The 24,472-nt window shown below is 43.1% G+C and overlaps 1 protein-coding gene, 1 long non-coding RNA gene and 1 pseudogene across 4 annotated transcripts; 1 reads left to right on the top strand and 2 right to left on the bottom strand.

The window, feature by feature from the left end:
- Positions 1-5,436: 5,436 nt before the first annotated feature.
- Positions 5,437-6,467, bottom strand: LOC135571709 (putative potassium channel regulatory protein; annotated as a pseudogene).
- A 759-nt stretch (positions 6,468-7,226) lies between these two features.
- kpna3 (karyopherin alpha 3 (importin alpha 4)) lies at positions 7,227-23,300 on the top strand. Of its 2 annotated transcripts, none has more exons than XM_029649135.2 (16): positions 7,227-7,477; positions 9,883-9,927; positions 11,345-11,434; positions 11,558-11,587; positions 11,685-11,833; positions 13,775-13,860; positions 14,182-14,268; positions 14,353-14,522; positions 15,303-15,347; positions 15,445-15,576; positions 19,775-19,903; positions 20,132-20,236; positions 20,356-20,427; positions 20,576-20,738; positions 20,887-20,981; positions 21,284-23,300. In XM_029649135.2, exons 1-16 carry the CDS (start codon positions 7,409-7,411, stop codon positions 21,380-21,382), a joined length of 1,566 nt encoding a protein of 521 aa, XP_029504995.1. In that variant the 5' UTR covers positions 7,227-7,408; the 3' UTR covers positions 21,383-23,300. The 2 variants fall into 2 exon arrangements, with proteins under 2 accessions (XP_029504995.1, XP_064874995.1); XM_065018923.1 differs by having other exon boundaries at positions 7,228-7,477; positions 13,775-13,862; positions 14,178-14,268.
- LOC115120225 (uncharacterized) lies at positions 15,855-21,359 on the bottom strand. 2 transcript variants are annotated; one of them, XR_003862113.2, is made up of 4 exons: positions 21,189-21,359; positions 20,585-20,714; positions 19,715-19,870; positions 15,855-16,544 (listed from the first exon to the last, which is right to left on the bottom strand). It is a non-coding gene; the product is annotated as an uncharacterized LOC115120225 (long non-coding RNA). The 2 variants fall into 2 exon arrangements; XR_003862114.2 differs by lacking the exon at positions 21,189-21,359 and adding an exon at positions 20,831-20,920.
- Positions 23,301-24,472: the final 1,172 nt, after the last annotated feature.

Below are 24,472 nucleotides of genomic sequence, written 5' to 3'. Positions count from 1 at the left end.
ACCTGGCTCCCCAGTGGGTGGGCCTATGCCCTCCCAGGCCCACCCATGGCTGCGCCCCTGCCCAGTCATGTGAAATCCATAGATTAGGGCCTAATGAATTTAATTAAATTGACTGATTTCCTTCTATGAACTGTAACTCAGTAAAATCTTTGAAATTGTTGCTTGTTATGTTTATATTTTTGTTTAGTATATACTTTATTCATACAGTGGATCCCCACTCTACCACTTCCACTGAAGCATGGGCTTTCAGTTGGCTATGTTTGTTGATAGGATCCACTGTCATGTTTTGTTTCACTTATGGGACATAAACTGTTTCTGAGGTTGGCCTTTTGCAGATACTGTGGGTCTTCTGTTGCAATAGCAGACACGTCTGTCATCTCTGATGCCTTTTGTCGATACAGACACATCAGAGAAAGTGATGCAACAGATTGTCTTTATGCCATGCTGTTACTGTACTTTGGTAAGAATGCAGCCCAATTACTCAGCTGTAGTTTCAAGTAAAGTATAAGACAATGACTGAATTGTAAGAAAACTGGACGAATTTATGTTTCAAATTCGTTCCACGTAGAGTAAATAAAATAAACATGAATACAATCTTCGGGTTGCACGCGGACGGCAGGTGTCACAGATTAAAGCGGGATTTAGTAATAGGCATGATATTTTACAGTATTTTATCCATAGGCCTATAATGAAGATTTGGATAAATGAAAAACACCTTTGTAAGACCAATGTTCCATTACATAGGCCTCCGATACATTGCATACATTATTTCAAGGATTAAAAGGGTTCATAGACTATAACCTATATACTGCATTCCAAATATTAGCTCATTGCTATTTAAATGAAGACGACAAATTCAGAGTTTTGTTTTCCAACATATGTTTCTTTTCGATAATCAGACTGGGCTAACTTATTTCAGTGAGCACGCGACAATACTATTCCAAGCAGAGTTGATGCTCGTTTGTTGAGTAGCTTTACTGCAAATATTTTCGAAAACGAATTGTTTCTATTTCGTGTATCTTCCTTTCAGATAGACTTTCAACCTATAGCTATAGCGTGTACATTAATTGAACTGTAATGAAACAAATGATGTTTTAATTCAACAACTAGCTAGAAATGTACTACATTTCATGTAGCCTAAGTAGTGTGACATCAAAATGTAACATTAAAATACATTATTTCAAATAAATTAATGAACTAAGCGTGAAACTAATCGTGAAAATGTATATCATTTACGAATAAAAACACATGCACCTTCAAAATACTCAATTTTGCTCTTACAATTTTGATCACAGAAAACGAGAAACAAAGTGATGATATTGAAAATGTGTGCTACATGAAACGAGAAGGATGTGGACAACAATGTAAACATGTAAAATATTAAGGCAATTCCACTAACAACACTTTCAACTGCTATTTCATTGTATGAAGCAACTTTAAAACGACATTACCAACGAATGGAATATTTTCATCATCATTGCAATGCAGTGCAGCCAGCGTCCGTTGGCGTTGACGCGCGAGATACAATTCCCCACTGTCGGGCCTCGGTTTATCCAACCACGTAAAATGACGCCCCAAATAGTTCATAATACAGAGTTAAAGAAAAGGCCTGACAGCTCCTGACGACCAGCGGTGGAAAAAGTACTCAATTAGATACCTTAATAGAAAATGACTCAAGTAAAAGTGAATGTCACCCAGTAAAATACTACTTGAGTAAAAGTCTAAAAGTATTTGGTGTTAAAAGTGTTAAAGTAAAATGGAATTGCTCAAATGTACTTATGTATCAAAAGTAAAAGTACAAGTATAAATAATTTCGAATTCCTTACATTAAGCAAACCAGAAGGCACAATCTTCCTTTTTATTGGATAGCCAGGGGCACACTCCAACACTCAGACATCATTTACAAGCAACGCATTTGTGTTTAGTGAGTCCGCCAGATCAGAGGCAGTAAAGGCTGACCAGGGATTTTCTCTTGGTAATTATGTGAATTTGACCATTCTTGTCAAAATGTAAGAATACTTTTGGGTGTCAGGGAAAATGTATGGAGTAAAAAGTACATTATTATCTTAAGTAATGTAGTGAAGTAAAAGTAAACGTTTCCATAAATATAAATAGTAAAGTACAGATACCGAAAAAAACGACTAAAGTAGTACTTTCAAGTGTTTTTACTTAAGTACTTTAAACCACTGCTGAAGACTATAGTCATCACTTAACCGAACTTCGAAATGCGACTTCTTCTCTCCCCGAGGAGCACGTTTTTGGAAGAGGGATCGCCGATTATGGTTTTATAGAGATGGGGGGGAAGTGGTCGCGCTCTGTCTATATATATAAAGTCGATGGAGGATGCATTGATCTGTGTATTATCTCTTGTGTCGGCTGAGGTCAAGTGATCTCCCTTTTTTCTTCAAATGCCTTCGCCCCGCCTCCCTCGCAAAACTAGCGCTATGGGGTAGCTTATAAATAGGCTACTACAGTAGTAACAAAAGAATAGAACTTCCTTGAAGCGTGATGACCGGCTGGTTAAACTCACTGGAATATTATGTTGTTTCAATCCGCGGCTTCCTGTCCACATTGGGAAGAGTCTAAACGGGATCATTGGCTATATTGGGAAGAGTCTAAACGGGATCATTGGCTATAGGCTACCGTCTCCAGGTGTCATACGCGCAGGTAAGTAGCACGATGTCTACTCATGTATTCTCACTCAGTTGGTATGTAACATTTTTTTCGTCAAATCGGTGTGTAACAGTTGTTGTGACCGTTATTCTCACTCAGTCGGTCTGTAACATTTTTTTCATCAAGTCGGTGGGTGCAGTTGTTGTTATGATCGCAGTGTGTGTTCCTCACTAAATACATTGTTTGAAATAGCCTACCTTAAAATATTATTACATTTCATAAATGACAATTATACTATATATAGCCTGTACACTTCCTTATTTGTATTTGATGAACAGATACATACTAATATGTGATGTGGAGGGTCGACTGTTTACAATAACAATGACCTCGTGTAAAAGACAGTAGACTCAGCCACGGGAGAAAAACAACTTTTGAGGCATCAACAACTAGATCAATTTAAAAACGGGTAAAAAACAAAAAACAAAAACGGGTTACATCATCAACTGTAACCAATAAGAGGCGGGACTTCCGTTTCAGTTGCATCAACTGTTGTTTTATCACTGCCAGAGCCTAAGAAAATATGTAATAAGTGATAGAAATAAATATTAATTATTTAAAAAATATATACATTATATTATATAATGCAACAATGCATGGACTTGTCAATCTCAACTGTTCATTTCTGTATTATCAATGGTGGTGCTTAGGGTAGACCGAGGCTAAATTAACACATTTTGCCTTTTACTTATTTCTGAAAAGATTGTTTGAGTTAGATTAATAATATTTTTATACAAACAACACACATGTCTTAGCAACCATTACACACTGTAATTACGTTTCTAGGACATACAGACGTTTACAGTTCAACGAGAGTGGCAGAAGTGAAATGTTACAATTAAATGTAACAGGCTGCAGGGTTCAATTGTAAAAATAAGTGTTAATTGAAAAATGTTATGATTTGAAACTGATATTTAGATGGAAATAAACTAAGTTGACAAAAAAAAGTTATAATTAAAAACGAATTATCCAAAATGAATATAAGCATTCAAAAGTATGAACTGTACTTACTTAAAAAAAAGGTATTATCTTAGTTGTACTGGGAAACTTGATGTAAAGAAGTGAAATGTTCTATCATTATGTGAATGTGTCTAAATACCATATAAAATACCAATTTATAAAATGTTTCATTTGATCCCCAATTACTAATTTTAATCTAATCTGAGTCTTTTGAAAGAAAATACTACAATAATTATTGTCATCAACTAATCAAAAGATCTATTCTTACAGATAAATTATATATGATTAGATACATGGGGAATGTTCCACTGGTCATAAAAAAATGGAGGCATCAAGACTATTCATGTTAGGCCTCAAAACACGTTTTGGTCAATAAAATAAAAAATGATTGACTGGTACTCCTAAAACGTCTCAGGTATGTAGAGACATTAACCAAGTATTAGCACATTGAATAACAGCTTTCTAAGTGGTTTCCAATTTGTTGGTGTTACAACTGACCCTGTGCATACTACCACTTGTGCCATAAAGGCCCATACCTCATGGCAGAGGATGCAGCATGCTGTTATTGTTCCATGACCATACTATCCCAACCTCATTGGCTTTTCTTGTCTTGTTTCAGATAGAGGAGAACTCTAGCCATCCTTCATACCCAGTTGATGGGTATGTGTGAATGTGTTAGTGTAGATGTGTCAGGCCTTGCAGTGCTGAAGCAGCACAGAATGGTTTGTGGGCAATACAGGAATACAGGCTGTACTGTGCTGTTGCAGTAACGCCTGGAGAAACATGGAAAAAAGGATTGGAAGAGTGAAAGCAATACACAAATAGTTCCACCTGCTATGCTAAGCCCTGGAGGGCCACGGTGTATGCAAGCTTTTGTTACAACCCAGCTCTAACACACCTGATTAAACTAATTGTGGTTTAAGACCACAATCAATTAAATCAAGTGTGCCGGAGCACAAGCCTGCATACACCGTGGCCCTCCAGGTCCAGAGTTGCCCAACCTGTGCTTACACCCACCCTATCCCCTCAGACGTAGACACAGAAGTGTCTAAGGCAAGGACTTGAGAGTTCAGCCTGGGTACAAGAGAGGATGGCTGTGGTGTTATGTGCATGTCTGTGACAACGTGAGCGAAGCCTGGACATCCGAGGCTTGTGACCGCCATTCTGTGACAGGCTGCCTTGCTGTAGCAGCACGTAAATATTGGAGTTCACCACTGCTGAAGCCTCCAGTATTGACGGTGCTGTTGAAGCAAAGCATTGCCGTTCGACATCAGTGTATGGGCTACCTGGTTGAATTAAACAAAGAGTTAATTTTTTAATTTTTTATGTTTTATTTGTATTCTTGATCAAATACATTCTCAATTCTATTTCAATTTAAAGAATTGTACTTTTGGAAATATACTTTAGGACACAGGAAATTGATGTCAAATAAAATATACTGTATAAATTGAGACTAATGGTGAGGTGAAGTATATTGACATTATGGCCCTCAACATTATTATCCTTTGTCGCCATCTGCTGGTCAATCCAGTCTGACTCTCAGAGAATGGATCCATCTCAATAGTCTGAAATCCACTGATTTCTCACTTCCCCCCTGCTGCTCCGCCAATAGACAATCCCTCAGGGACATTCTACCTGCCCCAATGGACATTTGCCCTGCCCCCACCCCCCAATGGACATGTATTAGTGTTACAGTTGTAAATATGTGTATGTTTTAATTATTATTTGTATTGTTTCATTCACTTCTCTTTTTGACCTGCACTGTCGGAGCTCGGAGCTTAAGAATTTCACTGTACCCTGCAATTACATCTGCACCTCTGTGCATGTGACTAATAAACTCATCATACAGTAGGAATTGGCCGATGGGAGACACTGAGATGGGTATAATACTGTAACTTCCCCACACCTGGCAGAGAAGTCATCCCTGGCTAGTTGGTCAGTCCCACAGTGGAACACCATGTCGTGGTGAGAGGGTCTCTGGACCGGTACAGGATGAGATGTGCTGGAGTTCTAAGGCAGGTGTGGGAAATTCCCATTCAGTTTTGGATGTTCCACGAAAATGGATATCCTTGTCGCCAAAGCCTCCAGAGATTTGTTGTTGGAGCAGAATATTTGGAAGAATCTGTGTTTCCTGGACAGAGAAGTGCAATTCTAGAACCTCAACTCTGGATCGATGGATGTTCCTCTCAACCGAAAGTGCCAATGGATACAAACCATAGAACTGTGCTTCTTGAGCCATGCCATTGTAGTCAGAGAATTCTGCTGGCAAGGTGATTTGACCTGTCCTCATATAATCCAGGATGTATTTAAAGAAAGTCCCATCTCTATCTACAAAAACTTGTCCACTGATAACTTTAAAATCTGTATCTTTGCCATCCAGGATCCTAGCTATTCTTGAGTCTTGGTGTCTTCTGAGAGTTGACAGAGTAGTGGTGAATTTTTGACCTCCATTATTGAATGATATTAGGTCCTGGGCACCCATGTATAGATGAATGACAGTTTAAATCATTGCAGACAAGAATGGGTCTAAGGAGAGGAGTGGTATTCAGTGAACATATCCTGGCAACACCAACCGTAAACAAAACAAATCTCATGCTAGGTGAGTGCAGTCACATAACTTCAATTGGAGAGGCTGGTGACAGTACAGAATGTTACCACTGGGGGCTAATATGAGCCACAAATTGAGATTGATCATTCAGCCCCAATGGAGTAAATTGAGTAATAAAACACAGGAGTTGGAGGCACCTTAATTGGTGAGGACGGGCTCGTGGTAATGGCTGGAGCGGAATAGTATCAAATACATCAAACACATGGTTACCATGTGTTTGATTCCATTCAATTCATTCCGTTACAACCATAATTATGAGCTGTCCTCCCCTCGGCAACCTCAGGTGGTACTAAAGTAACTAAATGGAGTACAGTGAGGTTGGCCCCCCAGGTGGATGGTTTGGCTCCAGACAGTAGACATGGATCTAAAGTTACATCTACATTCATTCAACATGGGATTAGCATTATTATTTTTTTGTTGCATTGTTTTTTTATGTTTTAGCTTTGTGTCTGTTTTATTCAGACTACACTCCTGTCTGTTTAGTTCAGTAAATGACAGTGAGTGGCACTTAATCTGAAAAAACAGGAGGGGTAATATGTGAGAATATGTTTCTGTAGTCTCCCCAAGTTCAATATGATAATGTTTATTTAGTTGTAGGTAATAAATTAAAGCAATGCTAAACAACAAAATGTAGAAGTGATTTGATTGTTTTTTGTTCACATATTAGTGTAGCTACATTTGTGTGGATTAACAGTAAAGTCAATTCATTTCTTATTTAATTTGTGAAGCATTGATCTTCAGTGATTCTTCATAATGAAGTCCTTCCCCCCTTTGGGCTCAAATCCAACCTATCTGTCAATAACAGCAAGCAATCAGTGTAAAGTAGCCAGACATAGTTGATTAGCAAGTCGTTTGGTAATAATGTACAGTATCTTCATTGGAGATTAAAAAACAACTGGATATATTGCAGCAATTTAAAGGTATCAACTAGTTACATTGCGCAACTATGTTGCAAGGAAGTCGGTTACACCAGGGGATGCACACATACTAGCCATAGGTCCTCCTCCCCCAATTGACAGGATTCCGTGGCTCCTCCTTGACGAGATTATCCCATCGCGGTGTATCACGTCTGGCCAGCCACCCCTCGGCAAAACAGCAGTACGTTTTCTCTTTTCCCTCCGGAGCTTCAAGTGCAGGACTAGCTAAACATCCCGAACACAGACAGCCATGGCAGAAAACGCCGACTTGGATAACCACCGAATTAAGAGCTTCAAAAACAAGGGGCGCGATGTCGAGGTGAGAATCTAGTTAGGCTAACGTTAGCTGGCTGGCTAACTAGCCGTTAGCAACGAGTGCTTGCGAACACTCGGGGTTACCTAGCTCTCAATTCGGTTTGGTTGCTGCAGTATTTCATTGTCAGTCATTGTTGAAGTTTTCTTTTTCTATAATGTGTCGCCGATTATGATATATCATTCCACATCCACTAACTAGCTAAAGTTTATCTTGCGGAGCGGGCGCGGCTTTCGCAAGGCCTGCTTGCTAGCTAGCTAGCCAGGAAAGTTGCTAACTCTGTGCTTACTAGCAGTTAGTTAGCTTGTGATAGACATATTTTTTAAAAATTTACTCTTGGCATCAACTACATTAAAGTAATAGTTATAATTTGTAAACGGAACCAGACAACGAACTATCTTTATGTTGGTCATGGGCATGACATTTGATATTTCGAGTTGGCAAGTGAGTCACTGTAATTTAACTGAGCTAGATACGCTTACCAGCTAACCAAACCAGCTAATTATAGCTAGTTGTATGTGTCAAAATGGGCGGATGATGCACATTAACTGTTACAAAACAACTAGCACAACTCAACTTCTACGGCTGCAACAGTTGAGATTCGGCGTTATTAATCAGTTTATAATAATATACCCAGCTAACTAACTCATACGTGAATGAACAGCTTGCAATTCAATATCCCAGTGACCGCAGGGTGGGTGTTCAACAAACAGTGAGGTAGAGCAGTTGCACCATAAACACCATAGCACATCTGGAACTAAAGCTAATGATGCTACTGTCACCATGCTGATTCAATAAACATTCCGAGTGGCGCAGCGGTCTAAGGCACTGTATCTCAGTGCTAGAGGCGTCACGACAGACCCTGCTTCGAATCCAGGCTGTCTCACAACCTGCCGTATTTGGAGTCCCATAGGGCGGTGCACGATTGGCCCAGCGTCGTCTGGGTTTGGCTCGGGTAGGCAGTCTCTGTAAATAAGAATTTGTTCTTAAACGACTTGCCTACTTAAATAAAGGTCAAATTAAAACCCAGTACTCGATGATTAGGGCCACACATTTAATTCAAAGGGACATGCCATTTCCCTTGTATCTGTATAGATCACACATCCTTAACATAAATATTCCACTTTTGGGACGACATAACATGTTGACTATCCCATATTCTTATGTATTAGAAACACAGTAATCTCGGATGGAGGGCATGATGGATTACTGTCCATCTGGTATGTGCTATATTGAGCAGAGAGGAAACAGAAGTGCGGCATGGTTGTTTTGGGGCCAAGTGCCAGTGTGACTTGCACATGTCTGACGACCCACCAGCCCCGCTGACAAGCTTGCAGCAGCTCAGCCAAGAATACGAGATGGATCACTTGTTGTCAGAGACGAAAGGCCTTGTCCAGATACAGCCCCTATCCTTTAGGCACAGTAACCTATCAGATCTATAGAAGTGCCCCAGGGCAACACACTCACCCTGCTCCTATGGTGCTGAATTCTACTGCATCAGAGGACACACACAGCATCTTCAGTGAGATTTAGGCTGTGTTTAGACTTCAAGGAATGTTAAAAGCTGTAGGTTACAGAAAATGTATCCCTTTCACAAGTTCTGACCTACACCACCACAGAGGGCCACAGTGACTGCCGTGTATGACGTTGTTACAATACAATAATAATCCCAACATATAACAGGATACTCCACAATCAACATTGGCTATGCAGAATAAGTAGTATTCAAATGTAAAGAAAGGTTGAAGACCTCTGGTGTGTTGTCCAGGAGCTGAGGCAGTCTTCCCTCTCTCAGGAAGTGTCGCCCTCTTGTCCCAGCATGGAATGAGTGTCCTAGAGAAATGCCTGGAATTCCATAGATTTGATCGATCGTTGTTGAGTTTCAGAGGTCTCTGACTTCCTCCTCCCAGCTCGCCAGTTGAGCCACTCTCAGGCTTTCTCTCATGGCTGATTCACTATCCTCCCTAAACACAGTTCCCACAAAAGGCAGTGTTGACAAAACATTGTGTTCCGTCTTCAATAGATGGAGTGTTTCAAACACATACGGAACCACATCAGATTTTTACTGCGACCTTGAGTTAGGGTGTCAGGGCAGGGTTTTGCCAGCAGCAGCAGGTCACACCTTTGAGTTGGTGGATAAATGTAAACAGAATCATTGCTTGCATGAGGGAGGTTACACAGCGTTAGTAATATGAACCAAGATGCCCCGACTGGCAATCAAGTTAACATGATCCTCTGCCGCCTGTTGCCAACATGCAGCAGTACACTTGTAATCTAAAGCCCAGTCTGTAAACAAAATGGAGCCAGTTCCAATTGACTAACATTGCATGTGGTTTGTTTGCGTGTATGGGCTGTCTTTTTAATGCTCTAGTAGTTAGGCTCATCTCTGACTGTTCTCCTCTCTCTTACAGACTATGCGAAGACATCGCAATGAAGTGACAGTGGAGCTGAGAAAGGTGAGCCTCAGCATCTCAATTGACTGTTTATAGTTCAGTCGCATCCAATGAACTAACCCATTAGCCTACTTCTGCTCCTCCCCACACTGAAATTACACAGGCTAAATCTCCACACTATCCTCTGGTTTGTGTCCTGGCCCACTCCACAGATGCCATTCCAGTGCTGCAGTGTCTGTCATGTACCTCTTATTTAGGTATGTGTGGCACAACAGACAGGCACTGTCATTTTAATTGATACATGCAGGCCCTTTTTCCAGCCTGTTAAGTCTTTCTGGGATGTGGATGTTAGGTGGAAGCAGGGTTATATAATTAATTCATCATTATTGTGATGGGAAACGATGCAGTTTCTGTTTATCAAATTGGCCGAGACCGAGCAGCCTGGTCCACCCCTGCCCCTTATGGGCTGCTCTGTCTGCTGAGTCCTTTTGTTTATAAGTAGGTGTGTGTGTGTGTGGAAACTACCCCCCTTCTTATGCTCAGGTTGTTGTTGAAGAGTCAGGATGCCTTGGCTGTATTTAGGTCATCCCTCTCTCGCTCTCCCACCCTGTCAGAGAGGCCAGACTGGTCTTACCCCTCAGCCTTGGGGAGGGTTTCCCTCTCCTGGCCTGCAGAAGCACAGAGCTCTGGCCAGGGGCCATTAAGTAGGTTCATCAGACACACAGGGTTGTCTTGGACGTATGACTCTATAGCAGCTGCTCTGGGTAGAACCATGACCATTCCTCTGGATGTATGACTCTATAGCAGTTTCTCTGGGTAGAACCATGACTATTAGAGGGGATGGTGCCAAACTGAACTTAGATCAGCATCTGGGGGGGGACTTCATTCCATTGGAATATGACTCTGAGCTGAGATGATACAATGAAAATGATTGACACTGACCATACCGGTCACTTATTGAAGGCATTTAGCTGATATCGTTCATTGCGATAAGAAGCCTATATTAGAGAATCTACTCTGAGCCCTTGGTCTTTGCACTAAGGCCCCAACATGTCCTCTGAATGTGGCTTGCAGAAGTGTTTCAGGAAGTCTGAGCTGACCAGCAGTTTTGTAGAAACATATCCAGTAGGCCTGTATGATTTGACGACAAGTGAGAGAACTTCCGTTTTTTATGCTAAAAAGCCAGGTCCTACCCTTACAGAAGAGCAAACCACTAATGTAGGATGAGTGACACAGCAGTTTTCTCACATAGCAGTATGTGTGCTGCAGAAGAGACCTGTCTGTGCAGAGATGGATGCATTCCTCCCTCGTGCTATCTGCCACTAACATCACTGGGAGGTTATGGGAGCAGTCTTAGCCTGTAGGAGTCAAGCAGGGAATCTATTCCCTCGCCGTGTGGGTGAATGTTTCTAATAGCATTCACTCCTATATTCCTTCTAAGATTCAACACTTAAAATATATATCCCCCCCCCCCCCATAGAACAAACGAGATGAGCACCTTCTGAAGAAGAGGAACGTTCCACAGGAGGAGAGCCTGGAAGACTCAGACATAGACTCTGACTTCAAAGGGGTGAGTCAGTCCTCATTTTCTCTCACACTATGGCTTCAAGGAATATGTTTCCTAGCTCTAACCTTGCAACATGTAAACGCGTAGCTACAGTAAATCTCACAACTCTAGTTTTTTGTTTTGCAGCAAAATGTAACACTGGAAGCCATCTTACAGGTAAGCCTGCATTCTGTCAGTGTTGTGGAGACCCATCCCGTACATACACCTTGAGCTGTTGGAGCTAACCTCGTGTTCTCGCTCTCCTTCCTGTCAGAATGCTGTCAGTGACAACGGACTCATCCAGCTCAGTGCCGTGCAGGCAGCCAGAAAACTCCTGTCCAGTGACAGAAACCCCCCCATCGACGACTTGATTAAGTCCGGCATCCTGCCCATCCTGGTCAAATGCCTGGAGAGGGACGACAAGTAAGTCTGCTTTATGGGGGGGAGGAAGAGACTGTATGGGTCATGGGGCACCTTTGCCCTGGAAGAGTAATGGAAAGATGGTGGTAAATTGCCCCTGTGGTAATTCTGTGTGATGCCCCTTTCAAAAGTCGGAGAAGGGCAAAAGGAGAGGAGGCTGAAAACCGGAGCGTGAATGAGTGGGTAGACTAGCCCCGTATGTGTTAGACTGCTCTCTCTCCATTGTCTCTCTCTACATTCTCTGTCATGCTCTGGGGATACTGGTGTGCCCTCCCTCTCCTCCGCATGACTGGGCTGATGTGAACACTGTAGCAGGCTGTAGACACACAGACGGATAGGAGAGAAAGTGTGTTCCGCTCTGATGCACTAGCACTGCCCCACAGCTGACAGCTCTGTCTCTTCAGTGGTGGGGATGGGGAGCGATGAGGGGGGGGTTTGTGTTTTGTAGAAACAGTAGGGTGGGGGAGGTTGGGTGATGGAGGCAGGAGCGTGAGGAGATGCAGAGAGAGATGGATAGATATACACCCACATACACTACCGTTCAGAAGTTTGAGGTCACTTAGAAATGTCCTTGTTTTGAAAGAGAGCACTTTTTTTGTCCCTTAAAATAACATCAATTTGATCAGAAATACAGTGTGGACATTGTTAGTGTTGTAAATGACTATTGTAGCTGGAAACGGCTTATTTTTAATGGAATATCTACACTGGTGTACAGAGGCCCATTATCAGCAATCATCACTCCTGTCTTCCAATTGGATTATCATTTTAAAAGGCTAATTGATCATTCAAAAACCCTTTTGCAATTATGTTAGCACAGCTGAAAACTGTTGTTCTGATTAAAGAAGCAACGAAACTGGCCTTCTTTAGACTAGTTGAGTATCTGGAGCATCAGCATTTGTGGGTTTGATTATAGGCTCAAAATGGCCAGAAACAAAGGACTTTCTTCTGAAACTCATCAGTCTATTCTTGTTCTGAGAAATAAAGGCTATTCCATGTGAGAAATTGCCAAGAAACTGAAGATCTCGTACAACACTGTGTTCTACTCACTTCACAGAACAGTACAAACGGCCTCTAACCAGAATAGAAAGGAGTGGGAGGCCCTGGTGCACCACTGAGCAAGAGGACAAGTGCATTCGTGTCTAGTTTGAGAAATGGACGCCTCACAAGTCCCTCAACTGGCAGCTTCATTAAATAGTACCTGCAAAACACCAGTTTCAATGTCAACAGTGAAGAGGCGACTCCGGGATACTGGCCTTCTAGGCAGAGTTGCAAAGAAAAAGCCATATCTCAGACTGGCCAATAAAAAGTAGAAGATTAAGATGGGCAAAAGAACACAGACACTGAACAGAGGAACTCTGCCTAGAAGGCTAGCATCCCGGAGTCGCCTCCTCAGGGTTGGTGTTGAGACTATTATTTTGCGGGTACTATTTAAAGAATCTGCCAGTTGAGGACTTGTGAGGCATCTCTTTCTCAAACTAGACACTCCAATGGACTTGTCCTCTTGCTCAGTGGTGCACTGGGGCGTCCTACTCCTTTCTATTCTGGTTAGAGGCAGTTTGCGCTAACACAACGTGCCATTGGAACACAAGAGTGATGGTTGCTGATAATGGGCCTCTGTACACCTATGTAGACATTCCATTAAAATGATCCTTCTCCAGCTACAACAGTAATTTACAACATTAATGTCTACACTGTATTTCAGATCAATTTGATGTTACTTTAATGGATAAAAATGTTGCTTTTCTTTAAAAAACAAGGTATATAGGAGCTACAGAAGACCACATTAGACCGAGGTGGGGGTTAGTGGTGATGCAGGTTGATATGGATTGTTGATCAGTAGCCATGTGCTGTTGATGGGCTTATTGGTCGTGTTTTGTTGTCTGGGGACAGCTTCTGTTTGTCTCTTCATATAGCTAGGCTCATTTACTCTCTCCTCTTCCCCAGTCCCTCTCTCCAGTTTGAGGCTGCCTGGGCGTTGACCAACATAGCATCAGGGACGTCACAACAGACTCAAGCTGTGGTCAAATCTAGTAAGTAGTTTCTAGTTCTTCTGTGGCCCAGTTTCAAACTGACCCATCAGGCATACATAATGGACCGGTCTATATGAGCCAACCTATCCATCTGGTTCCTGGTATAGAAACACCTGTTCTCAACTGTCTTCCCCATCTCTCTGTCTCTTGTCTGCCAGACCCTCACTCTACCTCTGTCTAACTTATGTCTCTTTCTCTACCTCTAACTAATGTCTCTAACTGATGGATCTCTCTACCTCTGTCTAACTGATGTCTCTGTCTCTCTCTGTTGTCTACAACGTTGTCTAACATATGGGTCTGCCTTTCTCTCTACATGTCCAGATGCTGTGCCTCTATTTCTGCGGCTGCTACAATCTCCTCACCAGAACGTATGTGAACAGGCCGTGTGGGCGCTAGGCAACATCATCGGTGAGTGATGGCTCACACACATGCATACACACACACACACTGGCCGATGCCAGTCAATGACACACCTGTGTTCTTCCCGTGCAGGCGATGGACCGCAGTGCAGGGATTACGTAATCTCCCTGGGCGTGGTCAAGCCCCTGCTGTCATTTATTAACCCCTCCATCCCCATCACCTTCCTCCGCAACGTCACCTGGGTCATCGTCAACCTCTGCCGCAACAAGGACCCACCGCCCCCCATGGAGACAGTACAGGAGGTAAGACAGACAGAGGTGTGTGAGACCCAGCACAGTCATTCAATCGAACTGGATGTCGTTGATATCCATCTTGTCTCATCGCTGCAACGGGCTCGGGAGAGGAGAAGGTCGAGTCATGCGTCTTCTGAAACATGACCCGCCAAACAGCGCTTCTTAACACCTGCTCGCTTAACCAGGAAGCCAGCTGCACCAATGTGTTGGAGGAAACACTGTTCAACTGACGACCGAAGTCAGCCTGCAGGCGCCCGGGCTGCCACGAGTCGCTTTAGCGCGATGATCCAAGTAAAGCCCCCCCCCGGCCAAACCCTCCCCAAACCCAGACGACACTGGGCCATTTGTAAGGCAGGGACTCCTGGTCACGGCCGGTTGTGACACAGCCTGGAATCGAACCCAGGTCTGTAGTGACACTTCAAGTACTGCGATGCTGTGCCTTAGACTGCTGCACCACTTGGAGGCCAATCTGACTGAATTATGATCTTCACATAGACGTTTGTCGTCAATATTAGCTGAACCCTTTGCCCAACAGCTCTGGCTGTGTTCCATGTGTTTGGCTCTGAGGACAATCAGACGATGGGGGATTTGATTAGGGAAAGTGGTCTGGGACTTTGGGTGCTGCCTAGCATTCTGCTTCCCTGTTCCCAACCATCTAGCCTGGTCCTGGAGGTCTGCATTGTCTGCCTGCTGAAACAGAAAACACCCTGGGTCCTGTCTGTTGATCTATAGTCGCTTCATTGTACGCCTCCAATCATTATGCCTGACTCTCCTCTCTACCTCTTCCAGATTCTACCTGCTCTCTGTGTATTGATATACCACACTGATATAAATGTAAGTATCACCCTACTATCACAACAGCAAAGCTAGTTGCTTTGCCATTCCCTATGGAAATTCCCTGGTTCTAACGCCGTCCTCTCTCTGTGGTCAGATCCTAGTGGATACAGTGTGGGCCTTGTCCTATCTCACAGATGGAGGGAACGAACAGATCCAGATGGTCATCGACTCGGGGGTTGTCCCCTTCCTCGTCCCCCTGCTCAGCCACCAAGAGGTCAAAGTTCAGGTATGTCTGCTTCCTTTCCCCTGATTGGAAGTAGGATTAGGGCTGTTACGGTGACCGTATTACCGCCACATCAATGGTCATTAGTCATGTCCGCAGTCAAATGCCACGTGACCGTTTAGTCAGGGTAACTAGGCTTCTATAGCTCTGATGCTGCTGCTGTTCTTCAGTAGCCTACCAAACTTGCTAACTGCCTGGTACTCAGCACTCTATTGTCCCTCTAATCACTCTGACATTAATGCAAATGTATTTGAAAATCTAATAAAACACTTCATGAGAGCTCATGTTGCGCAACATTTTAATAGGCTATGCAATTGCGTGAGAAAACAAATCAAATCATATTTATTTATATAGCCCTTCGTACATCAGCTGATATCTCAAAGTGCTGTACAGAAACCCAGCCTAAAACCCCAAACAGCAAGCAATGCAGGTGTAGAAGCACGGTGGCTAGGAAAAACTCCCTAGAAAGGCCAAAACCTAGGAAGAAACCTAGAGAGGAACCAGGCTATGTGGGGTGGCCAGTCCTCTTCTGGCTGTGCCGGGTAGAGATTATAACAGAACATGGCCAAGATGTTCAAATGTTCATAAATGACCAGCATGGTCGAATAATAATAAGGCAGAACAGTTGAAACTGGAACAGCAGCACAGTCAGGTGGACTGGGGACAGCAAGGAGTCATCATGTCAGGTAGTCCTGGGGCACGGTCCTAGGGCTCAGGTCCTCCGAGAGAGAGAAAGAAAGAGAGAATTAGAGAGAGCATAATATGTGGGGTGGCCAGTCTTCTGGCTGTGCCGGGTGGAGATTATAACAGAACATGGCCAAGATGTTCAAATGTTCATAAATGACCAGCATGGTCGAATAATAGTAAGGCAGAACAGTTGAAACTGGAGCAGCAGCATGGCCAGGTGGACTGGGGACAGCAAGGAGTCATCATGTCAGGTAGTCCTGGGGCATGGTCCTAGGGCTCAGGTCCTCCGAGAGAGAGAAAGAAGGAGAGAATTAGAGAACGCACACTTAGATCCACACAGGACACCGAATAGGACAGGAGAAGTACTCCAGATATAACAAACTGACCCTAGCCCCCCGACACATAAACTACTGCAGCATACATACTGGAGGCTGAGACAGGAGGGGTCAGGAGACACTGTGGCCCCATCCGAGGACAGGGCCAAACAGGAAGGATATCACCCCACCCACTTTGCCAAAGCACAGCCCCCACACCACTAGAGGGATATCTTCAACCACCAACTTACCATCCTGAGACAAGGCTGAGTATAGCCCACGAAGATCACCGCCACGGCACAACCCAAGGGGGGGGCGCCAACCGAGACAGGATGACCACAACAGTGAATCAACCCACTCAGGTGACGCACCCCCCCCAGGGACGGCATGAGAGAGCCCCAGTAAGCCAGTGACTCAGCCCCTGTAATAGGGTTAGAGGCAGAGAATCCCAGTGGAAAGAGGGGAACCGGCCAGGCAGAGACAGCAAGGGCGGTTCGTTGCTCCAGAGCCTTTCCGTTCACCTTCCCACTCCTGGGCCAGACTACACTCAATCATATGACCCACTGAAGAGATGAGTCTTCAGTAAAGACTTAAAGGTTGAGACCGAGTTTGCGTCTCTGACATGGGTAGGCAGACCGTTCCATAAAAATGGAGCTCTATAGGAGAAAGCCCTGCCTCCAGCTGTTTGCTTAGAAATTCTAGGGACAATTAGGAGGTCTGCGTCTTGTGACCGTAGCGTACGTGTAGGTATGTACGGCAGGACCAAATCAGAGAGATAGGTAGGAGCAAGCCCATGTAATGCTTTGTAGGTTAGCAGTAAAACCTTAATCAGCCCTTGCTTTGACAGGAAGCCAGTGTAGAGAGGCTAGCACTGGAGTAATATGATAAAATTTTTTGGTTCTAGTCAGGATTCTAGCAGCCGTATTTAGCACTAACTGAAGTTTATTCAGTGCTTTATCCGGGTAGCCGGAAAGTAGAGCATTGCAGTAGTCTAACCTAGAAGTGACAAAAGCATGGATTAATTTTTCTGCATCATTTTTGGACAGAAAGTTTCTGATTTTTGCAATGTTACGTAGATGGAAAAAAGCTGTCCTTGAAATGGTCTTGATATGTTCTTCAAAAGAGAGATCAGGGTCCAGAGTAACGCCGAGGTCCTTCACAGTTTTATTTGAGACGACTGTACAACCATTAAGAAAAACAGAGTGATGGCTTCTATTAAAAAGAGGAGGATCCCGTCAGCTTTCTATTGGCTAGGCCTACTATATTTATTTATCAACTTTCCTAATATTAAGCACATTGCTTCTCTTTACAACAGGAGTATAGCCTACCTGGCTGGCATGAAATAAACCACAGCGTCCTCCATTCACTATATAAGTGCATAGATCGCATAATTTTTTCCCCTCCCTACACCTGTTCCGAGACAGCATTAAATCAAGAATAGTCTGATGGGTGACAATGTTAGCCTATCGTTTGTGAGTGATGTATTATCACTTGTGAATGATGCCCAGTGTGTGCAGTAAGACAAACGCTGCATTCTTTTTTTGCCCAACTTTTCCCAATCACCTCATGTAGCCTAGCCCATAGGCCTATATGTTTTGATAAGGTTTGTATCACAACTAAAGTGGCCAAATAACTTATTAAAATGAAGCACATGAATCCACTTTACAACTGGTGTAGTGCCTAACTGGCATACATAGGTGGCGCTTGAGTTTCAAGCTTGAGGAATTGCATTTTCACCATAGAAATGCACCTTTTTTAATATTAAAGCATTACATGCAGAATCGCATTTACGTTCACTTTGAGAACAGTATTTTCCTGCTAATTGATTGAATTTTGGAACATTCATGCTTATAGCCTACTGCCGTGTGCGCATTGCTGCACTTATGTGATTAAATAGCCTAATAGTTTATCAACATTTTAAGATAAATGCTCTGATCTGTTGCATCAACCTCATTGCTTTTAAAGTTTTTTTTGATGCGAGTTGTTGTATTAATTTGGGCTTTATCGCATTCCACAACAGTCCCAGAGTATGTTTAGAATAATGATTTCTTTCACAGGACAAGCGGACCAACAGAATAGGTACATTTTTGTACTATGGGGGATAGTAGATTGACATAGGCTAGTGCTTTTGCTGTTCGTTGGACCTACTCATCTGGTTGGCTGATGAAAAGTAGGCTAAATGTGGACAGTTCAAACATAAAACCGAAGCGCGCAGTTGCGTCACGATGTGTCGGTCTTCACTTGTAGCCTACTTCTTAGCTGAGATGCCTGTGAGAAGGACCTGATCACGTGACAAGCAGATTTCTTTTTTAGGGGATTAAGGCCACACAAGGTGATGCCACTGGGAAATTCGAGGCCCGTTGAGAATATTATCAAGTGCTTGTCAACTTGTGAATGAGAGACTGATGATGTGCAGCCTGCACCAGAAACGGTGCTCATGTCATTCATGAGACTTTATTCAAATCATCATCAGTCGCATCATGCGGCCTTATGTTTTCATTTTTAATGCATTCTATCTCCCAACGTTGGTGTATCAACTAAAGTTGCACACATAACTAAATTAAACATATAGGAGTACCTGTTTATTTTTTATTGCTCAACACAGAATAGCCACATTTGCAAACAACTTAAATTGTTTGGAGAAAATATCCTTTATTTAATTTAGCTCTGTTCAATTGTGTTCTTCATACTATAAAATAATGCTTGTCTGCTAAACTAGTGTAGCCCACAGTCATATGGCATAGCCAGATCAGGACCTAACATAAGGGCAACTCAGAGTATGCCATTCTGTTCTTCTGAAATAGACTACATTTTCTTTAGAGCTGTCTAAAATAAATAGTGGATTTATTGTGAGGGTGTAGGCTATATTACATGGATTTATTAATGTTCCAAAGGTCTGCATCAGTGACTTGTAGGCTGTGTGGAAGCCAGGAGATGCTAAACGTGTTTATGTTAAATAACGGTCAATTACCGTGTGATTGACAGTTTATTTGCTTGACAATCACCGGCTGACAATTTCATGACCGTCACATCCCTAAGTAGGATGAAGTCTCCCCTACTCTGATCTAAGGTCAGTTTCCAGTTTTCCCTCTAATGGTTGAGGTTAGGCTTGTGGGAAGGGTAATATACCTGGAACTTACTGTATGGAATGTGTGACTTCCTGTGACGTCATTAACCACCTATGATGTCATATCCTGTAGACTGCAGCTCTGAGGGCAGTGGGGAACATTGTGACGGGGACAGACGAGCAGACGCAGGTGGTGCTCAACTGTGACGTCCTTTCGCACTTCCCCAACCTGCTCACACACCCCAAGGAGAAGATCAACAAGGTAACAGGCACACTTTTAGATGCTATTTGGTGGCATATGTTTGTTTTGCTGTAACTAAGTCCTGTAGCGTTGAAATGGGATGGACCCCAGTGTCGTTTATTTCCAACAGTATCTATACCTCTGTGTAACGGTCTCAGTCGTACTCATGTGGTCCATGGTGTGCGTGTCTGTGGGTTTCTCTCAGCTGAATGGCTTCCTGTGTGTGTGTGTATCCCTCCCGCCCACTAGGAGGCCGTGTGGTTCCTGTCCAACATCACAGCAGGCAACCAGCAGCAGGTGCAGGCCGTCATCGACGCTGGCCTGCTGCCCATGATCATCCACCAGCTGGCTAAGGTGAGTCGCTGAGCCCTTATGTAGCCCTACGAAGCATTATGTAGTCCCTATGTCCTTGTGGAGATCTGTAAGGAACACTACCCTAACCACTGACAACCTCTCTCTGTGTTTGTCTGCAGGGAGACTTTGGCACACAGAAGGAGGCAGCCTGGGCCATCAGCAACTTGACAATAAGTGGAAGAAAAGATCAGGTATGTTCTACCAGGGCTGTTTACATCAATACCCAATCCATACAGCGTTGCGTTTTGTATGGTCCTGATTGGCTGGTTAAGTTTACCCGTCTGTAGGCAAAGCAAGGCCCTGATAGGCTGATCTGCTATGTTCTACCCGACCCTATAGGTGGAGTACCTGGTGCAGCAGAATGTGGTTCCTCCGTTCTGCAGCCTGCTGTCTGTGAAGGACTCCCAAGTGGTTCAGGTGGTCCTAGACGGCCTCAAGAACGTCCTCATCATGGCCGGGGAAGAGGCCAGCACCATCGCTGAGATCATAGAGGAGTGTGGAGGTCAGTGTGTGGGTTAGAGGGGGGAGTGCTTGTGTGTCAGTTCACCATGTTGCCATTGTATGACAGTGTAGTGTTGTTACTGTGAAACACACATTCTAGATTGATTCACTGTGATGGACTTTCATGCTAATTTCTCTCTGCCCATCAGGTCTAGAGAAGATCGAGAACCTTCAGCAGCATGAAAACGAGGACATCTACAAACTAGCCTTCGAGATCATCGACCAGTACTTCTCAGGAGACGATGTGAGTACCTCTGCTCTGACAGAAGCCCTACAGTTTGCACACCGTTAGAACCCAGCGCTGTCCTGACAGTGCTGTGCTGGGTGTAGGATGTGTGCTACAGAAACGCAGGGCCTTTTTCCTCCACTTCCTCTGTCAATGGGGTAAGACAGAGGAATCGGCTATAGGCCTTGTTACATAATTCTATATAAAATCTAATGAAAATTTGACCTGTTTTCTGTAGTGACAGTGAATCTAGTCTCCACTCTGTGTTTGTTCATCTATGGCACCACCCTGATCCATTTATTTTCCTCCTTTCGTTTTAGATTGATGAGGATCCCAGCTTGATCCCCGAAGCCACTCAGGGCGGAACCTTCAACTTTGACCCCGCCACCAACCTGCAAGCAAAGGAGTTCAAGTTTTAAAGGCAAACGTCCACCTAGTAGGTCTAACTCTCTAGCTGCTCTGAACCCTCCAGTCACCTCCTTCCCAACATCAATCACTGACTCACTAACAACAGTTCAAGCACTGAAGGAAGGATCATTGTTATCCATCTCTTTTCAAGCATCTCACAGCGATGCTTATAAATGTTCCAGAAAGAGAAAACGCCTCGTCCGTCATTCCTGCAGTTGCCAAAAAGTTGCTATTATCCTCTCTTACTCAGACACGTTCACACACACATAACACCCTGAAGAGACTGAAGTCATCTGTGTGCATGGACCAATGATCTTGTTCTACCAATCATATCAGCAAAGAAGAGGAATGGTCTCATTTAAAGGTGTGCTCTTCTCTGGAGTCTGGGATCAGAGCACGTTGGACACAGCGACTGAAGACACTCAACCTCCGAGTTAATTGACTCTTGAGGAGTAGGGACAGCATCTAGGCCGTCCTTTGTTAAACATTCTAATTGATGACCTCATCAAAGGGCTGTTAATTATTCAGTCCTCATTGAACTACAGTTTTTTTGGAACAGAACACTGAGAATGAATGCTCTCAAACCCCTTCTCAGAGGGTAGAGAAGTGAGCAGTCGACATATTCCCAAGTGGACTGAACAGATTTCAACAACCACCCACCACTATAATATTATTCCTTTTAGTTGTGAAATCATCATGAAATACAATGGATTTAAAGTACAAAAAATATATATTTAAAATTATGCAACAGGGAAATTCTGAAATTAATAACAAGGAAGACTTTGTAGCATTGATCTATGGATGGCTTGCTGGTGGAATGGTTTTTGGGTTGAGAGGAGGGGAATGGAGTTGAGCTGGAACCAAACGCACCTCTCCTCAGAACCTTTAAACTGGGTTTTGGATCAGTCCCTCTTACCAGGCTCTATTCTCTAAACGAGAAACCCCTCAACAACGAATAAGCCTTAAAAACCAGGCTTCAACTGGGCGTTTCCAAAAGACACATCTCCTCTTGCAGGGGAGACATCTCGTCGGACATTGAATTTAATGACTCAAGAATTTGAGGAAATATTTTGGAAAGATATATCATTAGAGGGACGGAGAAATACAATGTAACACTGATTTCATCTGTGTAGATTCCACATCTGCAGTTTCTATTCAGTCTTATGCACACTTCAGTCACCCCTCCCTCTGCTTACTGTGTGTGGAAAGCAATGTTTGCTTCGATAAGTCAAAGCTATGGTTGCATTGCAATGGTCCATTGACCATACAGTTGTTCTATATGCTACATCTAATTCTACAATTTAAGAGTATTTCCCCAACTGTCTGAAGTTTGGTCTGTACAAAGCAGCTGCATTTTGCCAGTCATCCATCGATCGGTTCACTTTGCGAGGCTGTAAATGTTTTTACAGTTGAAAGATTAACAGGGAAGTTTTGTTTTTAAACGTGTAACGTGATCGATGACTTGATTGAAAATTCTCTTGTGAACTTGATTTCCCTCCAGCATTTATTTGTGAAGGGACCGGAAAAAAACAAATTACATTTGGACTAATGTAGTTATGTTTTGGCTGCTAACTACTGAGAAGGAATGGGGATTATTTCAGGGGAGCGGCCCACGCCTTTTTGTACTAGCCATTCACAACCGATGAACAAAGTCTAGCTGGTGTACAGTCATTGATCTAGATTCTAGAGACATAGAATGAGAGCCACTTTAAAGAATGGAATTTTTGTCTTGTATCAAACTGATACAAGCTTATGCTTTTGGGCAAGATTTTTACTTGCTAACGAAACATGTACTAAAGACAAAAGCAACAGATAGCATTTTGGCCTCTGTCTTACTTTTTATACATTTTAGAATCCATATCTCTTTAAGGTGGCTCACAATGTTCCTTTCAACTCTTGTGCATATTAAAGAAAATGAGTTGAAATCCATTTAGCCGTTTGGTCTCTTGTGTTTTTTCACTAGGTTAACTGAGAACCATGGCAAATGCACACTGTTTATTTGGATCCCCATTTAGTTTTTGCAGAAGCAGCAGCTACTCTTCCTGAGATCTACAAAACTGATAGACAAGGACAGTCGCACAAATTTATAATGCCAGTGGTGGAAGAAGTACCCAATTGTCATACTTGAGTAAAAGTAAAGATACCTTAATAGAAAATAACTCCAGTGAAGTGAAAGTCACCCAGTAAAATAATACTTGAGTAAAAGTCTAGGTTTAAAATGTACTTAAGTATAAATAATTTCAAATTCCTTATATTAAGCAAACCAGACCACATTTTCTTTTTTTAGTTTACGGATAGCCAGGGGCACACTCCAATACTCAGACAATTTAGAAATGAAGCATTTGTTTAGTGAGTCGGTCAGGTCATAGGCATTAGGGGTGACTAGAGATGTTATCTTGATAAGTGTGGGAAACTGACCATTTTCTGTCCTGCTAAGCATTCAAAATGTAATGGGTACTTTTGGGTGTCAGGATAAATGTATGGAGTAAAAAGTACATTTATTTTCTTTAGGAATGTAGTGAAGTGCAGATACCCAAGACTACTTAAGTACTTTACACCACTGTAAAATACGATATACAAACAATATAAAAAGTTTGACTAGTCAAATATACTATGCTTTATTTATACTATTGTCAATCGCTGTCCGAGGTCCTGATTCCTGACTCTCCCTGGTTGATTCTACAATCGGTGTGGCAAGATGGTTGACTGACTGCTCTTACAATTTCTCAAAGGCGAAAGGCATGCGGCAGGTGGGAACATTCTAGCCAATGAGAGTGCAGAGACCCGTGTGAACTTGCACAACCGATAATTTTTTTTACATTTAAGTCATTTAGCAGACGCTCTTATCCAGAGCGACTTACGTGCAGGACACGTCAGTATACTCTTAATAACATAAGTATTATGAAACTTATATTTGATCAAAATGGCAATTTATCTTCACTAGATTCGACACATTGCTGTTGTCTGTCCCCCCCCCCCCCCATACAAAAACTCCTCACTTGGTCTGCTTATACGTCTGCTTATTTTCACGCGGACATTTTGGGCGGAGTCGAAACTCGCTTCGCCTCTGGTTCACCAACTTCAGCTTCCCCTTCATTTTC

This window comes from Oncorhynchus nerka, linkage group LG5, assembly GCF_034236695.1.
Source record: "Oncorhynchus nerka isolate Pitt River linkage group LG5, Oner_Uvic_2.0, whole genome shotgun sequence".
Classification (NCBI taxonomy): Eukaryota; Metazoa; Chordata; class Actinopteri; order Salmoniformes; family Salmonidae; genus Oncorhynchus; species Oncorhynchus nerka.
This window is presented reverse-complemented; position numbering and strand designations above follow the sequence as displayed.

Coding starts and splice junctions, on each gene's coding strand:
- kpna3 (XM_065018923.1), top strand. CDS start 7,409: ATGGCAGAAAACGCCGACTTGGATAACCACCGAATTAAGAGCTTCAAA. Junction 13,863..14,177: donor AAGCTGTGGTCAAATCTAGT/AAGTAGTTTCTA, acceptor CTCTCTACATGT/CCAGATGCTGTGCCTCTATT. Junction 14,523..15,302: donor CCATGGAGACAGTACAGGAG/GTAAGACAGACA, acceptor TACCTCTTCCAG/ATTCTACCTGCTCTCTGTGT.